Source organism: Eupeodes corollae, chromosome 1, assembly GCF_945859685.1.
Source record: "Eupeodes corollae chromosome 1, idEupCoro1.1, whole genome shotgun sequence".
Classification (NCBI taxonomy): domain Eukaryota; kingdom Metazoa; phylum Arthropoda; class Insecta; order Diptera; family Syrphidae; genus Eupeodes; species Eupeodes corollae.
In genome coordinates, this window is record NC_079147.1 from 59,908,282 (window position 1) to 59,934,959 (window position 26,678).

The 26,678-nt window shown below is 33.6% G+C and overlaps 1 protein-coding gene across 1 annotated transcript in view; it reads left to right on the forward strand.

The window, feature by feature from the left end:
* Positions 1–26,678, forward strand: part of LOC129939626 (DNA-binding protein RFX2) — a 91,123-nt gene that overhangs the window by 48,946 nt on the left and 15,499 nt on the right. The window contains exons 4-7 of the mRNA XM_056047713.1: positions 23,609–23,702; positions 23,770–23,959; positions 24,051–24,269; positions 24,438–24,884. Of these exons, the coding sequence (XP_055903688.1) occupies positions 23,609–23,702; positions 23,770–23,959; positions 24,051–24,269; positions 24,438–24,884 (950 nt within the window). The remainder of the gene's footprint in view (positions 1–23,608; positions 23,703–23,769; positions 23,960–24,050; positions 24,270–24,437; positions 24,885–26,678) is intronic.

A 26,678-nucleotide genomic window follows, 5' to 3' on the forward strand; every position in this document is an offset into this window, starting at 1 on the left:
ATGGAATTAGATAGCCATCTCCCATTGTACTAACCTCAACTTAATGGAGTCTTATGTGGATGATTGGAATATTATGTTTTCCAATGTTACAGCTAAAATTGAAGAAATTTCAATCAGCATCTTTTCAGAGCAACACTAACAACATCTAGGAATACCTATAGGTACCTCAATTATCAGATTCCATTAGAAACAAACTACTTCAATAATGAATTGTCGATTGAAGCTATAAGCCTTATCTTTGGAGTAAAAATTGAAGTCTTGAAACTTAACTTTATTCCTCATCGTGCCCCTTAAGGGGCATAGGGCCTCTGCTATGTCTACGCGCTATCGTGTACGGTTTTCGGAGATGTGTTTCAGCTCCCTCCAACTCTTGCCTAGCGACGCTGATCCCTCTTCCACTTTCCTGTGCCATGTGCTTCTCAGTCGTCCAGGTCTTCTTCCTCTTTGTGTGAGAGAGTTGCACTGCATTGTTTGGCCTACAATGCAGTCGTTACCTTTTCGAAGCGTATGTCCAATCCATTGCCACTTACGCCTTCGTATTATATATGCTGCTCACATAAAGAAGCACAGATTCGACATTTGTGCGAAACAGTCGTAGCTTTGTCCTTAAGCTGATAGAGTTATTCCTCCTTTTGCTATGCCTATGCGGCAGATGACGTCTTGCTCCGTTCCGCCTTCGTTGGAGACGATACTTCCAAGGTATTGAAATCTCTCCATTTTTTCCACCGGTTGCGAGAAAATATTTATTTGTGAGGATGGTCGAGTTCCGAGGCTGGAGATCCATGATCCCTTGAGAGAGTAAGCAAACATCGTCGGCGAAATCCACGTTAATACATACCTGACAAAGCTGCGCGCAGTACATTGCTTATCACCAACAAAAACAATATTGGCGACAGAAAACAACCCTTTCTGACTCCGCTACGGATTTCAAAACTTCCATCGAGCAGAACGAGACACTTGGATCCATCATATGCTGCTTAATAACAGCAATTAGTTTTTCTGGGATGCCTTTCCTCCACAAAGCTAACCAGATACGAGTATATTCCCTGTTAACGCTATCAAAGGCCTTCTCGAAGTCGATAAACGGCAGGTGTAGTGGTGATCGATATTCAACGCACTGTTCAATAATGATCCGCAGGTTGTTGATATGATCAATACAGGAGGATCCAGCGCGGAATCCTGCTTGTTCGGCATCGAATGCGGCCTTAAGGTGTTCTCTGATGCGTTCCAGTATGACTTTTGCTATTATTTAGACAACGGCAAGTAGACTGCAAATTCCCCTCCAGTTCTTGCACTTTGTAAGTTCTACTTTTTTGGGAGCTTGACGATCATTCCCTTGTTCCACTCATCGGGAATCTTTCGGTGGTACAAGCTTCTTCTATGAGCGAATGAAGCAGTTTGGAATCCAATTTTTTTTTTCGGAAATCCAATTTAGTTCTATTAATGAGTTTTTAAGTTCTCCCTGGCTAGAATCTTGGTGTTCTTTCCTATTAGACAGCAATTATCAAACTTATAAGCAATCTGCTCACAGATATCAAGCACCTTACTTACTTACCTAAGGTGGCGCTATAGTCCGGGAAGACCTGGGCCTCAACCAACATGCGTCTTCAGCTATTTCGGTTCCTATCTTGCTATCTCCATTTCGCACGCCAAGTTGGTTGAGTTCTTCTCCCCCCTGTGTGCACCACCTGAGTCGCGGTCTTACTCAGCTGCGCTGTCCCTCAAGATTGGATTCGAAGACCTTCTGGGTTGGAGCTTTGATGCCCATTCGCTCTAAATGACCCTGCCATCTAAGTCGTTGGACTTTTATTCTTTTAACCAGGTCAGTGTCGCTGTACAGTACAGTTTGTAGTTGTATCTTCTCCTCTATTTTCCATCTATGCAGACGGAACCAAAAATCACCCGAAGAATTTTTTTCTCAAAGCATCCTAAGACGCTCTCAACTTTCCTAATTAAGGGTCCAGGCCTCAGCGTTACAAATGAGAACAGGGAAGCTGAGTGTCTTTTATAGATGGTTATTTTAGATGTTTGAGAGAGAACTTTACTACTCAATTGCCTTCTAGCAGTACCTTGGAAGACAAAGTCCTTAACTACCCAAAAAGTTATGGCTATCCATGGTGATGTTTCGTCCAGAGCGTCTTCGTGCAATTTCCTTGTCCACTGAACTCATCTTCTCCGCTTTCGTAGCAATACTCAAAAACGATCCACTGATCCGAGTAATTGGATAGACCTTTGGAAGATTGTGGCTCTAGTGTTGACGGTTTTGTACAATTCTTTCCAGAACGATGTTGAAAAAGTCGCATAACAATACATCGCCGTGTCTAAAAAATTTTTTGTCATCAAATGCATCGATGAGATCTTTTTCGAGCTTGATAGAGCAGCGTGCATTCTTCATCTTCATTCTGCACAAACGTATAAACACCTTGAGTGCTTTAAATCTTATAACTTATAAGAGTTCTTTTAGGGTCATTTTTATCCACAATAGCCTAACCGATTCCGGAGGAAAGACAACAACACACCGCCTTGACGCGTACCTTAGCTGACAACGTATCTGACAGAAGAGTTCCGTATTTTTTGAGTTTAGCTTACTTGCTTCGCCTAAAGTATTCAAATTAATATAAAATAAATAAGTTTCATTTTAAAAAGGAAACAACAAGTTAACAAAAATATAACATTAGAAGATGGTATTGTTACAAAAGGAGCTACAAAAATGAAATTTTAAAATATTTTATTTAAAAACAATATTTCAAGTAGATCTTAATATGTGTCTTTTTTCAATTCGATAAAAATAATTATTAAATATTTTTCCAAAGTTTTGTTATGAACTGCTCGTTTTTTCTTTAAAAGTAAATGTTTAAGGGTTTCCAAGTTAAACCAATTGTACCCCTATTGTGACAATTCTTCTTATACAGGGTTATCCACTTTGCGCATGATCTTAGTGGTCAGTTGATATTACCACGACAGGTTACCATAATGCTCCGAGTTGACGGTGGCAGACATTCCATCGTAGTTTTCGAAGAAGTAAAGTCCAATCATACCTCGAGATCAAAGCCCGCACCAAACAGTGACTTTTGATTGATGTAATGGCTTTTCTTCAATTACTTGAGGATTCCCAGAACCCCAAATACGACAGTTTTGTTTATTAACATACCTACCGAGTAAGAAATGTGCTTCGTCGCTGAAGAAAATTTTGTTCGAAAAATTGTAGTTTGCCGTCCGCACCCATTCAACGTATCTACGACGTTGTGAATGGTCAGCCGGCTTCTGCTATTGCGAGAGCTGGGATTGACATTTATCTAGGATTAGATCCATATCCAAAATACGCCATAATGTTCTGAAAGACAGTCAGTGTTTTGTTGGAAAACCTATCAATAGTATAGTAGGATTTAACACGAATAACAAAACCAATATCCGCAGTATGAATACTACCGATAAAAGTTAAAGAACTGCAATCTTACTACGGATGGGTTTTTGTCATTTATACGAGTCTCTAATTTATCTCATATGATTTCGTTCTCAAATGTTAATAAAATTGATATTTCATTTGTATCTCGATGGCTGTGTTCGTTGAGTGGTTGTGCATTTGGAATCATGTGTTTTCCATTGGGGAAAAAATCAACCTGTTACTGTTGATATTATTTAGTTTTGTTAATAAAAATGGACTTACTGGGCTTATTTTGCAAGAGAAAACAATAGAAAAGATAATTAAGTTTTGCTATGTTCCCACCAAAGGTATACCTCAGTTTAGATTAAATAAATATTTGAGGTGTTTTCACCGCAGAAGAAGATTTATAAATGATTAAGTTTGACAGCACTTTCTTAAACGCAAATGCTGTTTCGATGTTTCTTATGAAGTGCAAGTGAAATAGTTTGATTTGTGTTAAACAATAAAGAACTGAATAGTTCAAGACCATCCCCGACCGGAATAGAATCGAATCAAACTAATTTCAACTCGCTTCAGATATGGAAAGAATTGAGGTGAGCTTCAAGCTCGCTTCAACACCACATATTAATGTAGTAGTCTATGAACAAACCCCCTTCTTGAAGTTTTTACTTTATGTCAAAGCTGCAATTGTTAAATGGACTTTTTTTAAAGAATTCAATTTCCAGATGTTTTCCTATCATTTCTTCTTGTAAATTGTCCATTTTATTAGTTTTTGTTAATTTTTTTCAGTGAAGTTAATTTTAACTTTTAATTTTCACAAATTAAATTGTAATTGTGTTTTTGTTTATTATTATTCTGACAGGACTTTTTCCAGTTGTAACAATTTTTAAATACAAAAATGTGGCTACTGCCGATGATTTTTCTTGGGAATTTTCTACTATACTATTCATAGAACGCCAAAAAAACACTGGTACTTTTGCTTACAGCAGCTTTATTTTAAGTGGTATGACCAAACAATGATGCACAGGCCTTACAATACTTGTAACCAATCCAGTCTCTTGAAATTTCTTCACAATTTCGCCCAATTGCTTGCGTAGTTGGGAGATTATGTAAACCATAATCTTCTCTTAAAGCAAGATATGCGGCTGTGGTAGAATCACCATTTTTGTAGCAGGGTTTAACAATTTGTATGCTTTGTGCGATAGTTAAGCGATCCATTTCCTTAGATGTCGGATTTTCAACTACAAAAAGAAAAATTTGTTTAACAACTTAGTTTGACAGATGCCCGTTCAGCCCGTCATTTTAAAAAACTGCTAAATTTTTCACAAAAATTCAATGAACAGAATTTTTCCAAGATATTAAAAGGTATCCATATTTTTACTAAATTGGTTTCTCACAGATATTTTCACTTAATTGAATTAAAATAGTTTTATTGTTTTCATACTTTTTAAACCATAATTCGTATTGTTAAAAATAAATGTCGAGTAAAAATGTTCACATGTCCTAGAGAGAGATTATCAATTCCATGCGGGAAACCTATTTATTTAATCCATGCGGGGGTAGTTCAATTCCAATAATAAACTTTAATCGGATTTTAATTTTACTGCATTTCAGCTTAAATTTATTTTATTTCAATTTAAACTGTGAGTTGCTTCTCCTTACTTCCACACCTCTGTTTTTTTTTTTATTTGTATCAAAGGTACAAAACAATAACAATTGTATTTTTCATCCCTACCTTATAAACAGATTTCTTACATAAGCTCCAAATTTAATTAAAACAAAATTCGTCAATTCCATAAATTGTTGCTGTAGATAATCCGACTTCAAGCCCACACGCCAGTTCTCCTCTTCTCCCAATCTTGAAAAAATATACACATAGAAAGATAGATAAATATTAAAATATAACAGTATTCAAAATCTTTTCTGTGGGAAATTCCGTTCCTTAATTAATTGTTAAGAAATTTCCTTTTTTGATTTGAATTTAATTGAAAAAGTTTCAATCTCTGTTTTGATGGAAAACATCACAAAAACAACAACAGCACTCGACACATCGACAAAATCGACGTCCAAAAAAGTAAAGCAACAAAAATCACTGACGTCGATTAAAAATAAAATATTACCTAGTTTTTGTTGTTTCCTGGATGGTTTCTCAAGAGATAAACTAATATCCTTTCCCATATTTTCATCCTCATCATCATCATAGCTCGCTGACTCGTCCGAAATTCTTCTCCTTGAAACCACAAAAGCTGAAGGCTATAGTCTTCGGTTTATCCTGTGTGTTGTGTGCCTGTGCACCTGTACCTGAACCTAGTGTTTCTGAAGCTACAACTGATGTATAAGCTAACCCTTTGAATGCTTAGCAGTATTGTGGTGACAGTTTATAGGCGACAACATCAAAGCATCACAAATTGAAAAACCTAACAAAATACTATACACACTCACACACCTTACAACACTTGTATCCCTCCTTCCTTCCTTCCTTTTACCAGAAATCCCAAAAAAAAAAAAACAGAGCAAGATCCTTTTCACTTTTGGATGAAATAAATCCTAGAATTAATAAAGGACTAAAGTTTGACGATTTATTATGATGGCAGCAGCAACAGGAAGGAGGATGCGCGAGAATCCATTTCTCTGTGCAGGGAACAAATAAAATCCATGTAGACGCGATGATGCGGGAGCAAAAAATAAGGGATGAACCCTGGCACGCATCCATACAAAAAGGGGAGGCGCTCTGTCTGATTGGCCAACACTCATCCCCTACACTCACTTGCTCAATCTGCCCTGCTGCGGTTCAACACAAAGCATCACATCACCACCCATTCGAAAATCCAAGCATCCTAGCATCCGGCCATATCCGACACGACAACAACAATGTCAGATGCTGAATGGGGGTTGGATTCACTTTCACCTGTTGTTGGTCCTTCTCGCCCGAGCATCCCCTGTTTAGCCTGCAAGGGTTTGTGGAAAATAAGCAAGCAGAAAAATAATAAAACACAGAACTCATCCCGGATTGGGTGGATGATGTCCGTCCGTCCGTACGCAGGATGGTAGGTCGGGTAGGTAACTCTGAATCTGGGTATCGTCACCCTTACCGTCGTCATCGCCATCATATTATACACCTGTGTTAGGAGGAAATCCAGGGATCTTTTGAATGTGTATCTTTAGGATTTGCAAATTGTGCGTACGTACGTAGGTAGGTTGTGGGTATATGAAAAGGATAACACTGCTTCCACTCCGGGGTGGCTGTTGCTGTAGCTGATGGGCTTTGTCACGGGTATGTTCGGGTATCGCTGCCGTATTCTTCTCGTTCTTTTACTCGTCCTCGATCTCATTCTCGTTGTGTCGCCTTGATAGCAGTTGATGGGGGAGGTGGTGATATGGTGATGGTGATGGTTATGGCAATGACGATGACGACGTTGTCGATGTCGATGTCGACAACGGCAATGTGAAGGCATATTGCTAGGATAACATTCGATTTTGAATTCAGTTGTAATTTTACCGTCACCGTGTTGTCCGGTTGCTAGGCACAAAAGCACCTCATATCGTAACGTGGCAGTTGTAGTTGCTGCTGCTGCTGTTGTTTCCGTTGCTGTTGCTGTTGCTCTTGCTGCTACTGCTACTGCTTGAAAACTCCTTTCACTTTCAACAGCTTTTGCTTGTGCTAGCTGATGCTGGCTGGCTGGTGCAGCAGAATTTGTGGACCGATTTTCATATATCTTCCTGGTTGTTGTTTTTGTGTTGTGTGTTTTGAGTTTATTTTTTTTTGATTATTTTATTTGTTCGCCATACGCCCGCTACTGCTACCGTTCGTTGTCGCCGCGCGCCGTACCTACGACGACCCGGCTCGGCTGCTCCTGGCTGTAACTAGTGGTGATGTAAACCATTTGAATGGGATCAATTTTCAATTTTGTTTTACTTTTTCAATGAAATGGATTCTTGTTGTGCGTTTGTGTTTTGTTATTGTAAATTGTAATTGGTGCACTTTAAACTTTGTACTCTTCGATTGTCTATACAAAGCTATATACACCTAGTACATACTTATACCTGATGCCAACTGACAACTCCTGCTACTGCTATACTGCTTTGAGAGTGCACGGCCTCTAAAACTAGTTCATTGCCCATAGTGACGACCTTTGGCGAACTTTGGTGTCGCGTTACATTTATCTTAATTCCATTCGGGTGTCAATGTTTATTTGTTTGCATCGTCGACGTCTTTTTTATTTAAAACAAAAAACTTCTTAAAGTTAAAAAAAAAAACGGAAGTAATCTTTTTCTTGCTGTGGTGTACTTCCTCTCCTTTTAAAATTATTCAATTTAAGACAAAAGTTAAAAAAAAAATAAGGACACTTACGTGAAATTTTCAAAAAACCAACAACAACTGAATGCATCAACCGGACTTTATTTCACGAATATATCAGTTTTCGAAGGAACAAAGAAAACACGTCGCCGGCGATATGTACAGGCGTCACAATAATATATCCTACTGTGGTGGTAAATATTTAATAATATTCTTCTTATGTTTTTTTCTTTTTCAAGTGAATATTTTTAAATAAAAAACTTAAAAGTCAAATTTCCGTTTGTAGAGACACTTTTTAATAAACTTGCTGAAAATTTAGGCAACTCGAAAAAAGAATGGAAAATAGGAAATGGTATTTTGAACAGAAACAAATTTGAGGTTAATATCGTGATACAGACTGAAAACTCTAATGAAACTAATCCTAATAAAGTTACAAAGTTTAAATCTTTTGAAAATAAAAATGGTGAAAATAGTTTTCAACCAATAAGTTTTTTCTTTGCAAATTTTAGTTCAGAAGGAATCAAGAGTAGATCCAGGCTCTTAATCAGGGGAAGTCACACACTTAGATGGGTTTTTCCTCACCACTTTAAAATGTTCTTTAATGTTTTGTAAAGGAGGCTCACAAAATTTAAATAACATAATGTTTATATTAACGTTACATTTACCCATTTCAATTTCCAAAGTGACAATTTTAGTTATCAAATTATTTTCGAATACTGTTGTCCACCAAGATACGGTCTAACAATTTAATTTTGATGAGCCCCTACAAGATTCCAACAGTTTTCTAAATATGCCATATTTAAGAGCTATATCACAATAGTTTAGAAGGTTTTTGGTGCATTTCACAAAGAAATGCGAGAAGTTGTTTTAAAACGTAACTTCTTTTGCAAAAATAAAACATACTTTTTTGGTTTCTATTTCTATAAATGCGAAGAAAAAAAATCCAAAAATCTAGAAAATTATGGAGTAAATGATATGAAGAAATGTCGGGCTTTTTTGAAATCGGTTTTTCAAACACAATTTTCTGGAGTCTATTATTACTATCGCTATCAGTCTGCTTTCTCGTATTTTGGTCTTAAAGGAGTCAACAAAACTTACAAATTGTAGAGAGAAAAATGCTTGGTTCTTGAATTTGAGGATATGGGTGCATTTAAGTACATAATTTCTCTGAAAAATTAAATATTTAAAAGCAAATCAAACAAATAAGTTGGGAAGAAACGTTTGTGTGGCACTTACAAATTTCACGTTTCAGAATCTCTTTTCACTTCAAATCTAAAGAGATTCAAAGCTTTTGTATGAATAGATATGAAACGTTTATTATATTTTTCAATTAGCCATTAGTTTAACAAAAGTGTCACTGTTTTTGGAACATTTATATTATTGAAATTCGTTCTAAAATTTCAGTTCTAGAGCATCCACAGCAAATTCACTTCAAAAGTAAATTTATTGAATTGTTTAAGATCTCTTGTATTCAACAGAAAATCAATTTGAAAGACATAAAATGGTAGCCTATGTCACTAGAACTTGCTAATTTCTTCAAAAAATCTGTTTAAAAATATTTCTTTTTTTTATGATTTAAAAATGTATACCTGCAAAATAAGTTTTTCTCATAAATTCAAATACCATTTTATTTCTCAAAAAATCTGGATTAACTTATTTTTTTTTTTCGAAAATCATTTTAAATTTTGTCTTAAAAATATTTTTGGTAAGCACAGAATAAAGTGCTTATAAATATTCTTTTTACTTTTAAATTTCCTTAAAAAATGTCGACCCCTTTTTGAGATATTGAGTTTTGTAAACAAAATTAATATTTAAAAAAAAATACATATTTGATCATCACAAAACATCATCAATTTTATCATTGACAAGAGCTTCCACAGAAAGAATAGATTATTGAAATCGGTCCATTAGTTCTTGAGAAAACTTAAAAACCAAATTAAAGTTTTTATGAAGGGTACCTCTCTTGTGGAAAGAAGCCAAATTAAGAACACAAAATTTAGAGAAAGTTTAAAAAAAAAAACATATTTTAACCAACAAATTTGAATTAATAAAATGAAAAAACGCCTTACTTCTGAAAACCTTAATTTCAATCAACGCAATTGTTTGGACTATAGGGGACAGTTAAGACAGCAGACGGGCGGAATCGGAGTACCCACTTGTTTCGATTTAGTCTAAGAGCCAGCAACAGAAAAAGTAACGTCATTTGTTTAAGAAAATATTTGGTCTCATTGTATAGTCTGAATATAAATAAACATTAAAATAATTGTCTGCCACTTCTCCGTTGGTGGGGAGGGCGTTGGTAAGGGGTTAAAGGGGTAAAAAAACTAGGACAAAAACGTGATATCATTAAAGCTGATTTTTGGTGTGTTGACGCTTAATAATATTTTATGTAACATATCAAAAAGGCAGACAATTTAGGTGGTACGAAGATGGTGGCAGACTTAGGGGAAGGTCGAGAAAATAAGTGGCTAATTACGCCATTTCATTAAGCTTGAAAAAGGTGTTAAAATTTTTAAAATGTTATTTTAATCCTATAATCAAAAAGGCAGACAAATATTGCGAGCCGAAAAACCGAAAAAAAAATTAAAACAAATGAACAAATTGAACTTTTCAAAAAAATCAGGTTTTTACTTTCAAATATTTTATTCTCTATTCTATTCCATATCGTAATTGTTGAATGGAACATCAGGAGTGCTTCCATCGTCATCAAAGACTCAAAGCAGTTTTTGAGAAAGGAAATTTTGGTGTGAAACATACCAACAAGAATTTTTCTAGACAACCCATGATCACTTTGGAGCAAACTGTCAACGCAGATGCAGCACGGCGATTAACAGGGGTTGCACACTTCACGAATTCCATATTGGCTAGGCAACGGTGGGCGAAAAGTCACATTATCAGATCGACTATAATTTCCTACGTTTACGAACAAACTATATTAAAAAAACAAGCAAGATATTTCGGGAGAATTGGAGCATAGCAAAATTAAAACAAATTCTAATCATCTGCACAAATTTATTGAATCTGTTAGTACAAATATGAACCCATTTCAATCAAACTTGGATGAGAAATTTCTGTTCAACATTGCCACTGGGAGAGCTGCTACAGATGATATAGCTAACTTCCTTCTCAACATCGAACAAACAGGGCAGAGGTTACGAGAAAATTTTATTTCGGAATGTGCGGCAGCCGACGACAGATTTGAGAACCCTATTAAAAGAATTGTAATTTCTAACTTTTCTGCTACATCAAATTAAAAGTTAATTAAAATTGGTAGCAAAATGCAGGAAGTGAAGATGCAGCGAGATTTGTTCGGCCGAATGCTTGGAGTTTCGATGGAAGACAAAATAGATATAGCAAAGATCTTGTCATATCCTCTAACACCTATACCTATGGCTATGTGTCACCTAGATGGATCAATGTGCAAGGCTAACAAGTCAACTCTCATGAAGCTATTAGAGAAAAGAGTAGTGAGTCATCCACCACCGAATATTTATATTGTCATACTGGACGGGTTTTTCATGTTGCATTTAATCAAAGAAGTTCCGAAAACATTTGGTATGGTATCAATCAATGGATTGATCTTGTTTTAGATCAATACTTTTCACCATCCATTAAAGATAATGAACGTTCGCGAAGGGACGGCTTTGAAGATTGTGCCTACGTGATAACAGTATCGGATCAGGTCAGACCTTCCGATTTTGTGAAGGAACTCCTAAAGGCAAACTTTAAAACAGCTCTTGTACGATTTTTAATCTCACACTTGGAGACTGATGAAGTGGCTCCATTCAATTTAAATAAAATAATTAATTTGAAGTTCGATTAATGCTACTCTTATAAAGTTGTAAATGATCGTGTAGAAATATCTATTGATGAGCTTTTATCATGTGAGCCCCATGAAGAAGCTGATACGAAAATAGTTTATCACATTTGCAACATTAACTTAAAGGCCAACATTGTTATCAAGTGCTCAGACACCGACATTCTTATTGTAATGCTACCTTATTAAACGGTAATTTGGGTGAGACTATGCTTTGGTTTAAAGGCAAGCAGTCACCACCTTTGGTTAATGACGTAATAATTCAACCAGAAAATTTGAATAAGGATATGAATGTCACTTGTAATGTACAATATGAACTCATTTTTACTTTAAAAAATAATTGCAAATTTTTACCAAATTATTTTGACAGATAATGAAGAAAATGAAGATAGTGATGACGATGGAAGCACTCCTGATGTTCCATTCAACAATTACGATGTGGAATAGAATGGAGAATAAAATATTTGAAAGTAAAAACCAGATTTTTTTGAAAAGTTCAATTTGTTCATTTTATTTAATTTTTTTTTACTAATAACATTTTTTTTGTGTTTTTATGTCCGCCAGGGTTTTCGGCTCGCAATATTTGTCTGCCTTTTTGATTATAGGATTAAAATAACATTTTAAAAATTTTAACACCTTTTTCAAGCTTAATGAAATGGCGTAATTAGCCACTTATTTTCTCGACCTTCCCCTAAGTCTGCCACCATCTTCGTACCACCTAAATTGTCTGCCTTTTTGATATGTTACATAAAATATTATTAAGCGTCAACACACCAAAAATCAGCTTTAATGATATCACGTTTTTGTCCTAGTTTTTTTACCCCTTTAACCCCTTACCAACGCCCTCCCCACCAACGGAGAAGTGGCAGACAATTATTTTAATGTTTATTTATATTCAGACTATACAATGAGACCAAATATTTTCTTAAACAAATGACGTTACTTTTTCTGTTGCTGGCTCTCAGTCTAATTTCTCTACCGTGTCGTGCGTCGCAATGTCATGTTAAAAGTTCTAGTTCGATTTTTTTTTACTAATGCAAAACTTGCTATATTGTTCCTATGCGGCGCAAGTAAAAATTACTTCAATAATCACCATTTATGTGTGTCAAAAAAATTAATAATAAAATTGAAGGCTAGTTTAAGGAATCAAAAGGCAACTTAATATAAAATTAATGATCTCTTATTCAAGATTTTTTCTTAAGAACCCGAATATTTGATCTTTTTTTAAGAAACAAATTTTATGAAAATAATTTAAAGCTGACTAAAAGTTTTTTTGAACTCTAAATTGAGTTTAAACAAAAATTTTAGTTGTTTTTGACAGCGAACTACTTTTTGGTGAATGTCGTTAAATTACTAACAAATCTGTAGATGAAATGTTTACTTATGCAACTTGACTGTATAAGCTTTATGGCTAATATGAACCTTCCTTCCCCCTCTGGATCAAAAAAATCGATGAGTTTGTGCTGCGTTCTTGGTCCAGTCCAGTCTTCAGTTAAAAGTAGTACTTTTAGCAACAAAGTTTAAGGAAGTAAAATACAAATTATGTTCTCATATGCAAAGAATATATAATTACAAATATAATGGGGGTAATATCCATTAACTCAATACGATTAGTTCTGAATTGAAAGAAATTCCTACGAAAAAACAAACAAACTGGATCCGCCATTGGAAGGAATTCATAAAATAATAACATCATTAAAAACTCGAACTTCTAATAAATTGATATCTAATATTTAAATTTGTATTTCTGATATTTGAAGCTTGGAAAAGGGAGTTTTTGCTGCTGCCAACTTCATAAAAAAGTTACCACTTCAACCCTAAACAAATAACTTCCCATATCCCTACTACTAGTTTAAAAAAAAGCTTAATAAGGGACGAATTGCAGAATGCTATTTTTTTAAATAAAACAAATATTTTTAGTGACTAATAAAGCTTTATAGCTCTACGAGGAAGCTGTCTTTAAACTCTGTGGTAAAATTTATAGCATCTTGAACAATTCTGATGCACCATCTTCTTTGTTCATTGATAAAGGTAAGACTTTACTAAAGCTTTTGATAAATTAAATCATTCAATTTTGTTGAGAAAATTAATTTATTTTGTTTTTCACTTAAATCTTTTGAAATGATTATACTCTTACCTTAAGAATCGTATTCAATTTGTTAAAATTGAAAATATGGTTTTTTGAAGTCCTGTTTTGGTAACCGCAGGTGTTCGCCAAAGTAGCCATCTTGGGCCACTTCTCTTCATAATTTTTGTCAATGGGCTACCTGATACTTTCGAAAATTCTGTTCAACTTCTATTTGCTGATGACTGATGATGATTTTTAATTTTTAAATATCATTTTACTGTTAATGTTTGTTTTTATTTTATTACAAATATTTTATTGTATGTAATAGCATGTACGTACACCAATACTTCGATTTGCGTGGTTTCGTTTTGCGTTTTTTCAAAGTTGCGTCGATGCTGAATTAGTACTTATTTTTACTGTGCGTCGTTAGATTTTAGAAGTTGCGTTGTTTTGGGTTGTAGTCTTAATTTTTTTTTCAAGAAAACAATTCTGTTTGTTTTTTTTTTTTAAAGATGACAATGACTTTTGATTTAAATTACACGCCATGCTATTAAAACTCGGGTATTCTCTTTCTATTCTAAGCTGTTCAGCAAACATAAGACAGGTATTTTAATAAAGAAAAAAAGTAGATTAACGACATTAAATATAGACTCATTAGATAGTGATTTTTTTATATAAATTTATTGACTATTTAGTTTTGTTTTAATTGTTATTTTTGTTATTTTATGAATGTAATAGAATTTAATATTATTTTCGCTTTTAAAATATTTACTTTGTTGAATTTTCTTTTTAAAAAGAGTATTTTCGTCACTCTGGAACCTTCCTTCAACCTTTATATGGCTTCCTATACAAAAATTATAATTCACTTTGCGTCGTTTCAATATAAGTCGTGTTTTTTTGGAACGTAACCACGACGCAAAGTGAGGTATTGGTGTATTCGAATTCGGTTATCTAACTGTAGATTTAAAATCTCTAAATAATGCAAATAAACTTTAGGTAAACTTAGAGGTAAATTGTATGGTTGGTTAGAATCTTATTAAATGAAAAGAAAACAAAGGCTTGGGAATAGTTTTAGCTCTGAGAATTTTATTAATATAGCTGTTTTCAAAACGATCTGCTTAAGGACCTATCCATTTCTTTGTAAACTCGCTTTTTGTTCAAGGCTTTAAGGGCATTATCGTTGCTTTTGCGGATGATACTTCTTTGTCAAATTCTTTGAAAAATGATTGCTAATTATTATTTAAGGGGGTATTCTGGTCTAGAAAAAAAAAAAAATCGATTTTTTTTTTGTTCGTATTTTCATAGTTTAACTATTTAAGAATATGTCTACGAGAGGATTTTCCCAAATTCAAATTATTTTCGGAGAAAGAAGTATTTTGCTGAGCAGCCACCCAAATCGGTTGGGCTGCAACTAATGGAACAAAAGACATAATGGGGTACCTTAAACTCGTTTTTCTCAGAACTATCTTTTTGAATCTGATACCCACGATTTCTCAGGTTCCGCGGAACCGATTTACTTGAAATTTTAAGAGAGTCATCTTTAGGGACTTGTCTACGTCTAAAACTACGGCCATCCATAAATTTTTATTTTTACTATTTTTAACAAGTCGAAGAATGTTCAAAAAAGTGGTAAAATTTTTGTTTTTTTCTTTAGGCAGTCGCCATTTTATAAAAATAAATGTTTGTAACTTTTCCGTAGTTCCACACATTGCGACATTATTGTAGATTAATAATATTTTTTAGTTTTTGATTTCAGTTTTCTAGGAGAGTTAAAATCGTGGGTATGGTCACGTACCAAATTTTTGAGACGCACCACTCCATCAGCTGATAACTAACGGAATTTTGATTTTTTTTTACTTTTTTATTTTTTTTTTGTATGCTTCTAATGCGAATAAATAATGTTTAAAAAAATTGATGGTAAAATTGTTGCTTGCTTTTTTCTACAGCTCTTCAAAAATTACCAAAAATTCATGTCTCTAGACCAGAATACCCCCTTAATGTAAATGATGATCTAGAGATACTACGTAAATGGTTTTAAATTTATTGACTTTATTGTATTTGACAAAACAAAATTTATGATTTTGAACTTGAGGTTACTTAGTAAAATATCATCAAAATTAATGTTTCAATAAATTATCATTTACCTTTCAGTCTTAAATATCGGCTTAATAATGATTGTCTAATGCATAATAGCGCTACTTCCTATAATGAACACTTGCTTCATTCTGATGGGTGTTTTACAATTTAGCCCATAAAAGGTTTCAAATACCTTCATATGTAGGTAAATAGAAACCAAAACTCGACCTTAAAACAATTATTTTAATCAAGTTGTTATGCAAATCTACCACCTTCATCTATATTGTAGTCTTTGAGCCTTTACTTGTCAATAAAAAGCATGCTATTAGAATTATTGGTTGGGTTGATCGTAGAACTCCAAGTACTAACTTTCCAAGTTGTCTGCCACAAAAGCACATATATTTCTCTAAAGTTTAAAAAATATGTTTCGAAAATTCTGGATACACAGCGGATTGTATGGATTACATAATTAACGTGATATTAAAAAAAAGCTCATATGACATTTTTTTTTAGTTATTGCATCTTGTTTATTTAATACCATGCATACAAATATTAAATGCGAAAGAATCGAACCAATATTTTTAAGAAATATTTACTTTTTTCTCTTTTCTTTGGACTTTAGTGAAATAGATACACGATTGCATATAATTATTTGAGAGTTATAAAAAGACTTACATAAATTTCCTTGCTTTTGATGTGTTTGCTTGAGTTTTTCATTTTTGTTTTATTTGATTAAATATAATTATATTTTTTTTCTTACTTCATTAATGAGTCCCTCATCCATCGCTTTTAACATTAATTTTATAACTTAAGGGTACATCCGTCAGGATGTTCCTACATAGTTATTTTATTTGAAGCTTATTGCTATTGCGTATAAATTGTAAATATTGAAAGCTTTAAATCTTCACCTACAATAAAATTTAAAAAATAACTTTTATTTTTTTCTTCAAAAAAGTTGTCTGCAAAGATAGAATGTTAGATTATTATTTTCGTAGAGTTTGTGGGACTTTAATACATTAAATATAATTTCCATACTGTATTGTAATTAATATTTTGAACTTTAACTTCAGTAACTAAAACAAAAGTTTCATAATAAGTTAAATTTATAAAAGAAAAGGACCTGCTTACATGCAAATGTCAAATTCTTCCTATTTTCTAACTCAAAATTATTTAAATCGTTCTAGGAACATATAAAGTTATATGATATTTAAAAATAAGTAATGGCATATATTTGAAAACAAATCGCCTTTACTTACTTACTCAAAAGACAAATACTCCACAATGTGCGGAGTATCGAAATCCATTCTTTTTGAATATATAATTTTAAACTTTAGTTTTTCATTGAAAACGTATCAATCGCTTTTGAAGTTTCACAGTTTTGCTTTTTTCAGGTTTTTTATTAAATTATTTAATTGGCACCTAGCTTTATAGTCTGGACTTAAATTCCAACGCATTTTACGAAATATAAATTTAGTAAACCGCCTTTGGACCTGTTCAATTCTATCAGAATGAACTCTACAGCATGGGTTCCAAATCACATTAGCATATTTGGTTAGTAAAACATAAGGATCAGTAAAATCTTTACTATTCCTTTTAATGAAACCACCTAGGGTGTTCGCCTTAGCCACAATGAAATCTATATGTTTTTTTGGATACAAAGTATCATCAAAAATTACGCATAAATCTTTGATATTGTTAACGTTAGTCAAAAGATTCGATTCAATTTTATATGTAAAATTAAGAGCTAATGCAGATTTAGAAAATGATAAAGCTTTGTATTTTTCAATATTAAGTTTAAAACACAAAACACAAAGAACACCACGTAGAAATATGGTCCAAATCTTATTGAACTCTTACACAATCATCAATGGTTTTGATTTTAAAGTACAATTTTAAATCATCAGCATATAGTAGATAATTACAATTTTGTATTATGTCAACTATGTCATTAATATATATTAGGAAAAGTGAAGGGCCAAGATGACTCCCTTGCGGAACGCCGGAGATACATTTTATACTTCTCAAAACTTTGTGGTCAATAATTACTCGTTGAGTTCTGCTTTCTAAATACGAAGAGATCCATACAAGCATCTCAGAATGAAAACCAAAATATTGAAGCTTTTTCAGTAAAATAATATGATCTACCTAATCAAAAGCTTTACTAAAGTCGGTGTAAATAGCATCTACTTGACATTTATTCTCCATTGCATTTAGAACATATGAAGAGAAAACAGCCAAATTAGTCACAGTAGACCGACCTGATACGAAGCCATGTTGTGACTCAGATAAGCATTCCTTTATCATAAATTCTATTTTATCTTTACCCAAACTTTCGAAAAGTTTGGGGATGGCTGAGAGCTTGCAGATTCCTCTATAATTTTCTACTAGATTTTTAGAACCTGCCTTGAATATAGGAACAAGAAATGCTTCTTTCCATTCTGGTAAAAAGAACCCCATGGACAATGAGTTGTTGAACAATTTCAACAGAGGCAAACAAAGAGAATCACTACAATTTTTCAATATGCTTGATGGTCGCTGTTTCCCATTTCTCTAAAATGCCGTTTCAGCAGAAAGTTCTATATTTAAGCAAAGTGAAGAAGTAATAACTAATAAGGATTTTTGTAAATTCAAATGAAGTACATTTTTAAATACATTTAGAAATGTATCATATACATATATTAATGAAAACACTTTATTTTGACACCCAATTAAGTGCGTCATGTGTAAAATTTGAAGAAAGGGCTTTCAAAAAAATTCATTCAATTCTATAAACGAAAAATTTTTAATTGAACCAATGACGCTATCGACATTTTATACATTGTAAAATTAATCTAAACCCATGGCGTGATGGTTAGTGCGTTGGAATCGGTCGATACGTCTCCTTCCGAGCATCAGCAAAGTTTTCGAAAAGATAATCAACAGGGCTCTGACTATAAGTGGGTTGCGGACAACAAAATTATTCCGGATAAACATTTCGGGTTCAAGGCGGCTCATAATACAATTCATGCGTCTAAACTAGTTTTCGATACCTAATGGAATAAATCAAAAAAGCAATGCACAGATGCTATTCTGGTTGATTTGGAAAAGGCCTTTTACACCGTATGGTTAAAGGGTCTTTACCTATAATTGAGCAGGCTTGGTATAAGCAAGAATTGGCGCGTTGATCTTCACGGGCAGCGATTAGAGAGCAAAAGTGCAGTGAAGTAGATCAGTAATTATATTTCGCTATGACGAAACGCCTGTTTTACAGAAGTCGGCTTGACCCCAGAGTGAAGGTAATTTGCTACATGACCCTCATACGAACAGAATTGACAATTTCGTAGTAAAACTCGTTCGAGGTCACATTGCAAGAGCTATGTCTCGGGTTTTCTATCCAAACGGCGAGTATTTTGAGAGTGCACGTTTGAGCGGCTTCATTCCACCAGAGGCATTCCTCTTTTTAGATATGTGCGGTCTGATACAGGATAGATTTTCAGTTCCGCTAATCTACCAAGTCAGACGACGAACAGTGGATAGGCGACTCCTGTACAATCGGGACTTCATGACACAAGGCGGAGCAGAGCTTCTTCGGTTAAGTAGGGCTATGCCCGAACGGAACCGAACTGATATGTTGAAGCAGGAGAACCTGTTTTGATGGCTGCAATAGGTACTTGATAGTGCGTAGTCGGAATGGGATTTTAAGCCTTAGCCGGCTTACAAACTTGTTTTATTGTTTTCAGAGAAAACTAGAGAAATGTCAACATTTTCAATTTGACAATATGGATTTCTAATATTTTCTTTATTTGAAAGCCATATCAATGATATTATGTGCGAAATATAACAGTGTTTAAATGATCATGTCGAGTATAAACAATATTGTTCAAAGCAATGGCGGATCCAGGGGAGGTCATAGGGGTCATGACCCCCCCCCTGGGAGATAATTTGTTTGCTTTTTCGTAGGAATTCCCTTATGAAACTATATGAAAACAACATTTGTATTTTACTTACTTAAACTTTGTTGCTAAAAGAACTACTTTTGACAAAGATTGGACCAAGAACATAATATGAAGCGAATATTCAGCCCTATTCCAAAAACACAGTACAAATTCATCAAGTTTTGACCAATTGACGATCCAGGTGGGGGTTCTTTGAGCCAAAAACCTTATACAGTTAAGTTGTACAAGTAAAGATTTATTAGTAATTTACCAACGTTGCTGTCAAAAACAACTCAAATTTTGATTTCCGCTCAATTTAGAACTTGAAAAAACTTTCAATTCAAATTATTTTTTAGGTTCTTAAGATGAAACCTTGGATAAGAGATCATCAATTTTATAATAAGTTGCCTTTGAATTCCTTCAATTTTATTATTACATTTTTTTGACACACATAAATAGTGATTATTGAAGTGATTTTTGCTGCGACATATAGGAACTATATAGCAAGTTTTGCATTAGTAAACAATTTCAAACTAGAGTTTTTAATCAAATATGACATTACGAAGAAGTCGAAAAAAGTGAGTGCCTCGATTTCTTCCGTCTGTCTGTCTTTCCTGGCCCCTACAGTCCAAACAATTGTGTTGATTGAAATTAAGATTTTCAGTAAGGAGTAAGGAGTTTTTATCATTTTATTGATACAAAAAATTACAGCATTACAAATTTTTTGGTTCAAACATGTGATTTCTATAAAACTTTCTCAAAATTTTGTGTTCTTAATTTGGTTCTTTCTACAACATATTTCGTATTGCTCCAAAAAGGTACCCCTTAAAAAAAATCATTATTTTGTTTTTAAGTTTTCTCAAGAATGATTTTCAAAAAAAAAATAAAAAAAAACTAGATTTTTTGACAAATAAAAGGGCTTTTAAATTTGTAAGAAGAACTTATTTTGGGGGTACATTTTTAAATCTTAAAATATAGGCAATATTTTTAAACAGACCTTTTGGAAGAAATTATCAAGTTCTTGCGACCCAGTCGTGCATTTCATTTCTTTCAAAATTAGGTTTGTGTTGAATACAAAAGATCTTAAGAAATTAAATAAATCTACTTTTGAAGTGAATTTGCTTTGGATGCTCTAGAGCTGAGATTCAAACACAAATTTCAATAAAACAAATGTCCCAAAAAATCAAGTGACACTTTTGTTAAACTAATGGCTTATTAAAAACATAATAAACGTTTCATATCTATTGATATAAAAGCTTTGAAACATGTAATTTGTGAGTACTACAAAACTTTTCTTCCCAACTTATTTGTTTAATTACCTTATTTTGTTTTAATTTATTTTTTTTAGAGAAATTATGTTCTTAAATATAACTATTTCCTTAAATTCCAGAACCAAACCTTTTTGTCTCTACAATTTTTAAGTTTTGTTGACTCCTTTATAAGATCCAAATACGAATAAGCAGATTGATAGCGATAGTAATAAAAGACTCCCGGAAATTGAGTTCGAAAAAAACTACGTCAAAAAAGCAAGACATTTTTACATATCAGATCCTCTATCATTTTCTGGATTTTTAAATTTTTGCATCAATATAAATGAAAACAAGAAAAGTGTGTTTTGTTTTTGGAACAAAGCAACGTTTCAAAACAATTTCCTACATACCAAAAACCCTCTAAGATCTTGTAGTTTAGCTCTTAAATATGGCATATTTAGAAAACTGTTGGAATCTTGGAATGCTTTCATATGAGTCATCCAAATTAAATATTTAGACCATAACTTGCTGGACAACAGTGTTCTAAATAATTTGGTAACTAAAGTTGTCATTTTAACAATTATAAAATTTTGTTAGAATCTTTTACAAAACATTAAAGAAGATTTTTAAGCCGTGAGTAAAAACTCATCTATCCGCCCTTGGTTCAAAGGTTACACAGCTTTAAAATGTAGCGATCACTTTTAGATTATGAGTAAAGTTTGAAACGTAATAAAAATTATATTGAAATAAAAATAGAGTGGATGAGAACCCAAATATCTTGGGTTTGTCTTGTTAAGAAACCTTCAGATCTCGTCAAGTGATCAATATTACTTTTTTAAAAACCTTATGTGTACCAAAAATTTTACTCATGAGGAAAAAGATAGTAAAGATTTGATAGTGGTTTCAGCAATGACATACTTTTTCTAAAAAGTACCACAGTCGTCGGCTCATAACCAATACAAAACATTGACTTCATAGTGTAACAGTGGCGAAGGCACCATATAAGTCGATTCCTATCGACTTACCTTTTGTAAATCTCAATATCAACAAGAAAAACTTCATGCATCATGTATATAAACAAATTATACAACAGCAACCCTTGTGACATCGACATTACTTACAATAATTTAATCAACATGTATTTTCTTCTTCAAAGGTATGCCGGGTTATTATTTTTTCGCTGAATAGAGCAAAATTTGTTTTCTATCCCGTTTCCTCTTTTACTTCTCTCTAGGCGAATGCTTCTTTATTCAACCAACGCTTTCTTAAGCATAGAAATAACCCGATGTTCACCGCCTTTCCTTCGATGAATTTCTATGTATCTGAAAATTCACTTGCTTGTGCAAAAACAAACAAGATTGTTGGAAACGGAGAAATACGCATTGCACATGTCAGGTTGAGCCTAAGCAAAGCAGTACGTTGACGCACTACACTTGTTATTCATAGAGCAAACAAAAATTCATCCATTCTGTATAGAAAACAAGCCAAACGTAACCCATCTTCTATCGACTTATTCGATATTTTCCTTCATTCTCGGCGGACGAAGTTTAAGAAGTAGGGGTTGCCACTTAAGCAAAATTGCGTAGTGGAATTATTTTTGGCAGAAAGTTACTGTAATTTTAATTAAGTGGCACAAGTAGCCAACATTAATGAGGCAGATTTGCAGTGCAAGGTGTATGAATAAAAGTGTGTACAAAATTTGAATTGGAAGTAATTTGGGAAATGTGGTTGCATTTTGTTTAAATTTTAGTAACTTAAAAGTCACAATGGCTCTTATAGGAATAGATTGCTGTTTGAGAGATTTTTTGTTAGATGAAAATAACGACTTTAAGAAATTTAATTTCTTAAAGAAAAAAAAGTTGTAGAAATTGGACACTCAACCCCTCCTTTGAGCTTATTCATTAAATTAGAAAGCAAATATTTCTGGTGTTCTTTTCAATTTGATTCCAAATAAACAAACGGATGTTAAAATCGCAAAGAGAGAAATAGAATGTTTTGAACCTTGGCTTGGCTTGGCTCTGATTTCATTGAGAAATTTGAATCAATTTTCGAAAGTCTAAACGCTAACAGTTGCGGAGAACCGGCATTGAAAAGGATATTGTTTGAAACGGATTCAAAAACGCGCTATAAAGGCTTTTTTGTACAGAAATTAAAGATAATATTATAGGTCAACTTAATGCAAGATATAAATCTTTTACTAATTTAGTATTCTTAGATTAACATTCTTAATAAATCGAAATAGGATTCTTTTGTAGCAACAATGCCGTATGAAAAAATATCTTGTTTAATAAATATTTTTCCTGGAATATTCGATTTTGCGGCTTTAAAAAATGAACTTAAAGTTTTTGCATACAACTCCATCCCTTCGTCACCTTGAAGATTTAGCACTCATTTTAGACATGTTACGCGACACATTTCCTCAAATTTTTAATTTGAGTAGATTGTTTTTAACACTTCCGAATATTGTTACTTCAGTTGGGAGATCTTTTTCAGCAAGTACATTTCTGATATATTTTCTAGTCCCTCATTTTTCTCCGACTTAACTTTATAAATAAGTCACGCCTCGCCACTGTAGTGTAATAACATTTGTTATTTTCTATTATCGCGTATTGTATTTTTATATTTTACATTAAATTAAATTATAAAAAAAAAAATTGGTGAATCAAAAACAGCTAAACCTCTTAAAGAGAAATAATGGAACATATTTTATTTAGATGTAAGAATACATTTACATTTTACCTACGAAATTATTTACTGTTTATTAAACGCATATTTTTTAATTTCCTTTTCATCATCATTAGTTTCCACTCAAGACACCGTCGGCGGTCAGAATTCCTATCAAGTGCAATATGTGGACACCGAGTTATACCACAGTAACTCCAGTCAGTCGCAGATGTAAGATAAACAAAACAAAAATCTATATAATATGTCTCATAACAAAAATTTATAAAATTTCCCACAGGACATATCCTTTCTGTCCCGTCGGTGATTATCAGACAACAAGCCAATCTTATTATTCAACTACGGCCAACTACTCTACAACGAATACTCCCCCATCGCATGCATCCGGGTTGCCTTATTTAGTTCCTGTCGAGGAGAATCTTCTCCTAAACTCCTCATCGCAAAGCCGCGAATCACCACCGAGCTTATCCGTAAGGATACCTTTATTATATATTGTGGCTTTATGCTGGCAACTCGCATCACTAAAATAACTCATATATTGAAAATTTTCTTCTTCATTAGGAAGTGTCTTACTTGCAGGAAGCACAAACACCAACCTCTACAACTCCATCAATTGCTGCTTCCTGTGGGACCGGAAGTGGTGGTGGAGGTGGCGGAGCTGCTGTCGGTGGCAGCAATGCAAGTGTTGGTGGCGGCGGTAACGGTGTGATTGTCAGTGGAGGACTCAATGTGGGAGATTCGAACAACCTGGCAAATGCCAACAAGATTGCCTCGGCAACGGTAAGTTAAAAAGATGCATTTCTCATCCTCATCCTCGTCCTCACTCCTTTTCCTTTTCCCTTTCCTTTGCACTGCATCCCTTAAAATGTTCATATAAATTTGAATTTGCGCTGTACATGAAAAGTATAAAGTAGGTATATATGATGGGTGTTGACTTCCATTCCACAGATAAAATGGCTTACACGTAACTATGAGACGGCGGAAGGAGTAAGTCTGCCCCGTTCAACCCTCTACAATCACTACATGCACCATTGCAACGAAAACAAATCGGAGCCAGTAAATGCTGCAAGCTTCGGCAAGTTAATTCGTTCGGTTTTCTCCGGATTGCGAACTCGTCGGTTGGGTACTCGTGGAAATTCCAAGTATCACTACTATGGCATTCGCATAAAGCCCGGATCTACCCTGTCGCACACTATGGAAGATAAACCGGGCCAGCCGTTCTCTGGCAAAAATCCGAACGGTGGTAATCTTAACGGGATTGGTGGTGGTGGTAGCGGCGGCGGCGGCGGCGGTGGCAATGGCGGTGGCGGTAGCAATCTCTCAGGAGGTGGAAGCTTGGGCAAAGGCATGAAAAAACACAGTGTTAAGCCCGAGACATATGAAGCTTGCTCCCAGGTGAGTCCCACTTTAGTAGATACTCGTAGTATCCTAGATTCGCATCAAAATCAAAATAAAGCATATCTCGGTTTTGTGTTTGTTTTGTTTTCTTTTTTTATTTTAACTTTTTTCTGGTAAATCTCCAGCGCAAGTTGATATAAAAATGCAGAAAAATATTTACGGTGACAGTTTTTACGGTCTTTGTTTAAAAACAAAGAATTAAATTTTAATTAGTTTTCATATAAAAGTGTGTTTTCTTTTGTGATACAGATGCGAAAAGAAAAGTGGGAAACTAAAAAATAAAAAGCACTTATATCTCCACTAATTCGGATTTAATTAAAACGGTTTTATGTGCGGTAGAGTTTCTCTTTTTCACATAAAAGAATTTGTGGAATTTTTCATTTTTACTTGACTTTTTATATTTTATAAATTCTCAACACGGTGACCGACGCACGACGTTACGATATGCAAAAAGATATCAAACAAGTTCCTACGAAATTAATTATTTTTAATTGCTGTCTTAATGCTCATTACAAACTGTGTACATAGATACTTTAGAAACGTTGTGTATGTTAAAAGGTCATAGCTCAGAGTAAAGTGTAAGTACCCCCAACTTTCCCCATACGATTTGAATTTTGTGTTAAGTCTAAAACGGATGTAACTGCATTGAAGAATTAAGACTCCCTCCCTTGTAAAAAAAAAAGTATGTAAGTACAAGAATTAGTTCCGCCGCCAGAACTGTTTTGAGCCATTTGGGCCAGAAATAGATTTTAGAAAATTGGCAAACGCTTTCTGATTCTACGTGCCTCTTAAAGCAAGTGAACGCGAAACATTATGGGTACTGATGGATTTGCAATCACGTTACGTGTTGCGTAATTTCCTTTGCACTACCGACGCCACTGGTAGTAAAGATCTGGATGATTTTTATTAATATTATTAAGCATGAGAAATCGATATTTGTTTCTTTTAAGTATTTAAGAAGGAATTAGTCGGTCGTCTCAGTTGTTCAGTATTGAATTTTATAATTTTCCTTGCAAATTAAGATTAAGCACATTGCAGCTTTTATTCAAATTCGTTTTTATTACTTCAAAATTTTACCTTTAACCGAAAATTTTAAAAAATATCCAAATAAAACTGCAACTGTTGTTTTCGCCCACTTGTAAAGTATTTCATACGTGAAGAAGAAGTTTTTCTTTTTGAGTCAAGTGAATAGGTACAACGACAATTTGATAGTTGTTTATGAGCGTTTTCAAGTACTGGATAGTTTAAATCAACAATTAAAGTGTTTTAAGTGCAATTCAATTTCTGATCTAAAATTTCAAGGCCAATGTCTAAATCTACATGCCTTAGCAGTGTTTCAAAAGCTAATATCGAATTAATTAGACACTAAGACCTAACGACGTGCAACAGCTGATAAAATTGACCAAAGTCCTATTGGCTTTTATTCTAACTTAAACAATAAAGATAAGTAAGGATGAAATATATAGGGAGGTAAAAAAAAACTGCCCCTAACAGCAGCTTGAAGATGAGCAATTTAAGGTGAGCATCTGATTATTGTGATTCTGCTGAAAAAATAAAACAAAAAGTTTGCATAAACACAAGTCTCTCAACAGTTTTAAGAGTTATTAAAATTCTTAAATAATAAAACTTGAGAAAAAATCGGTACTTCACGAACAACGGAAAGTTATGCTATTAGAGTTTTTCAAAACTCAAATAATCTGGACAAAGAATGGTGTTACGTGGTTTTTTTTTGACGATAAAACTATTTATTTCGGTGGTACTGAAATAATACTTTCAACATTTTAGAAAATA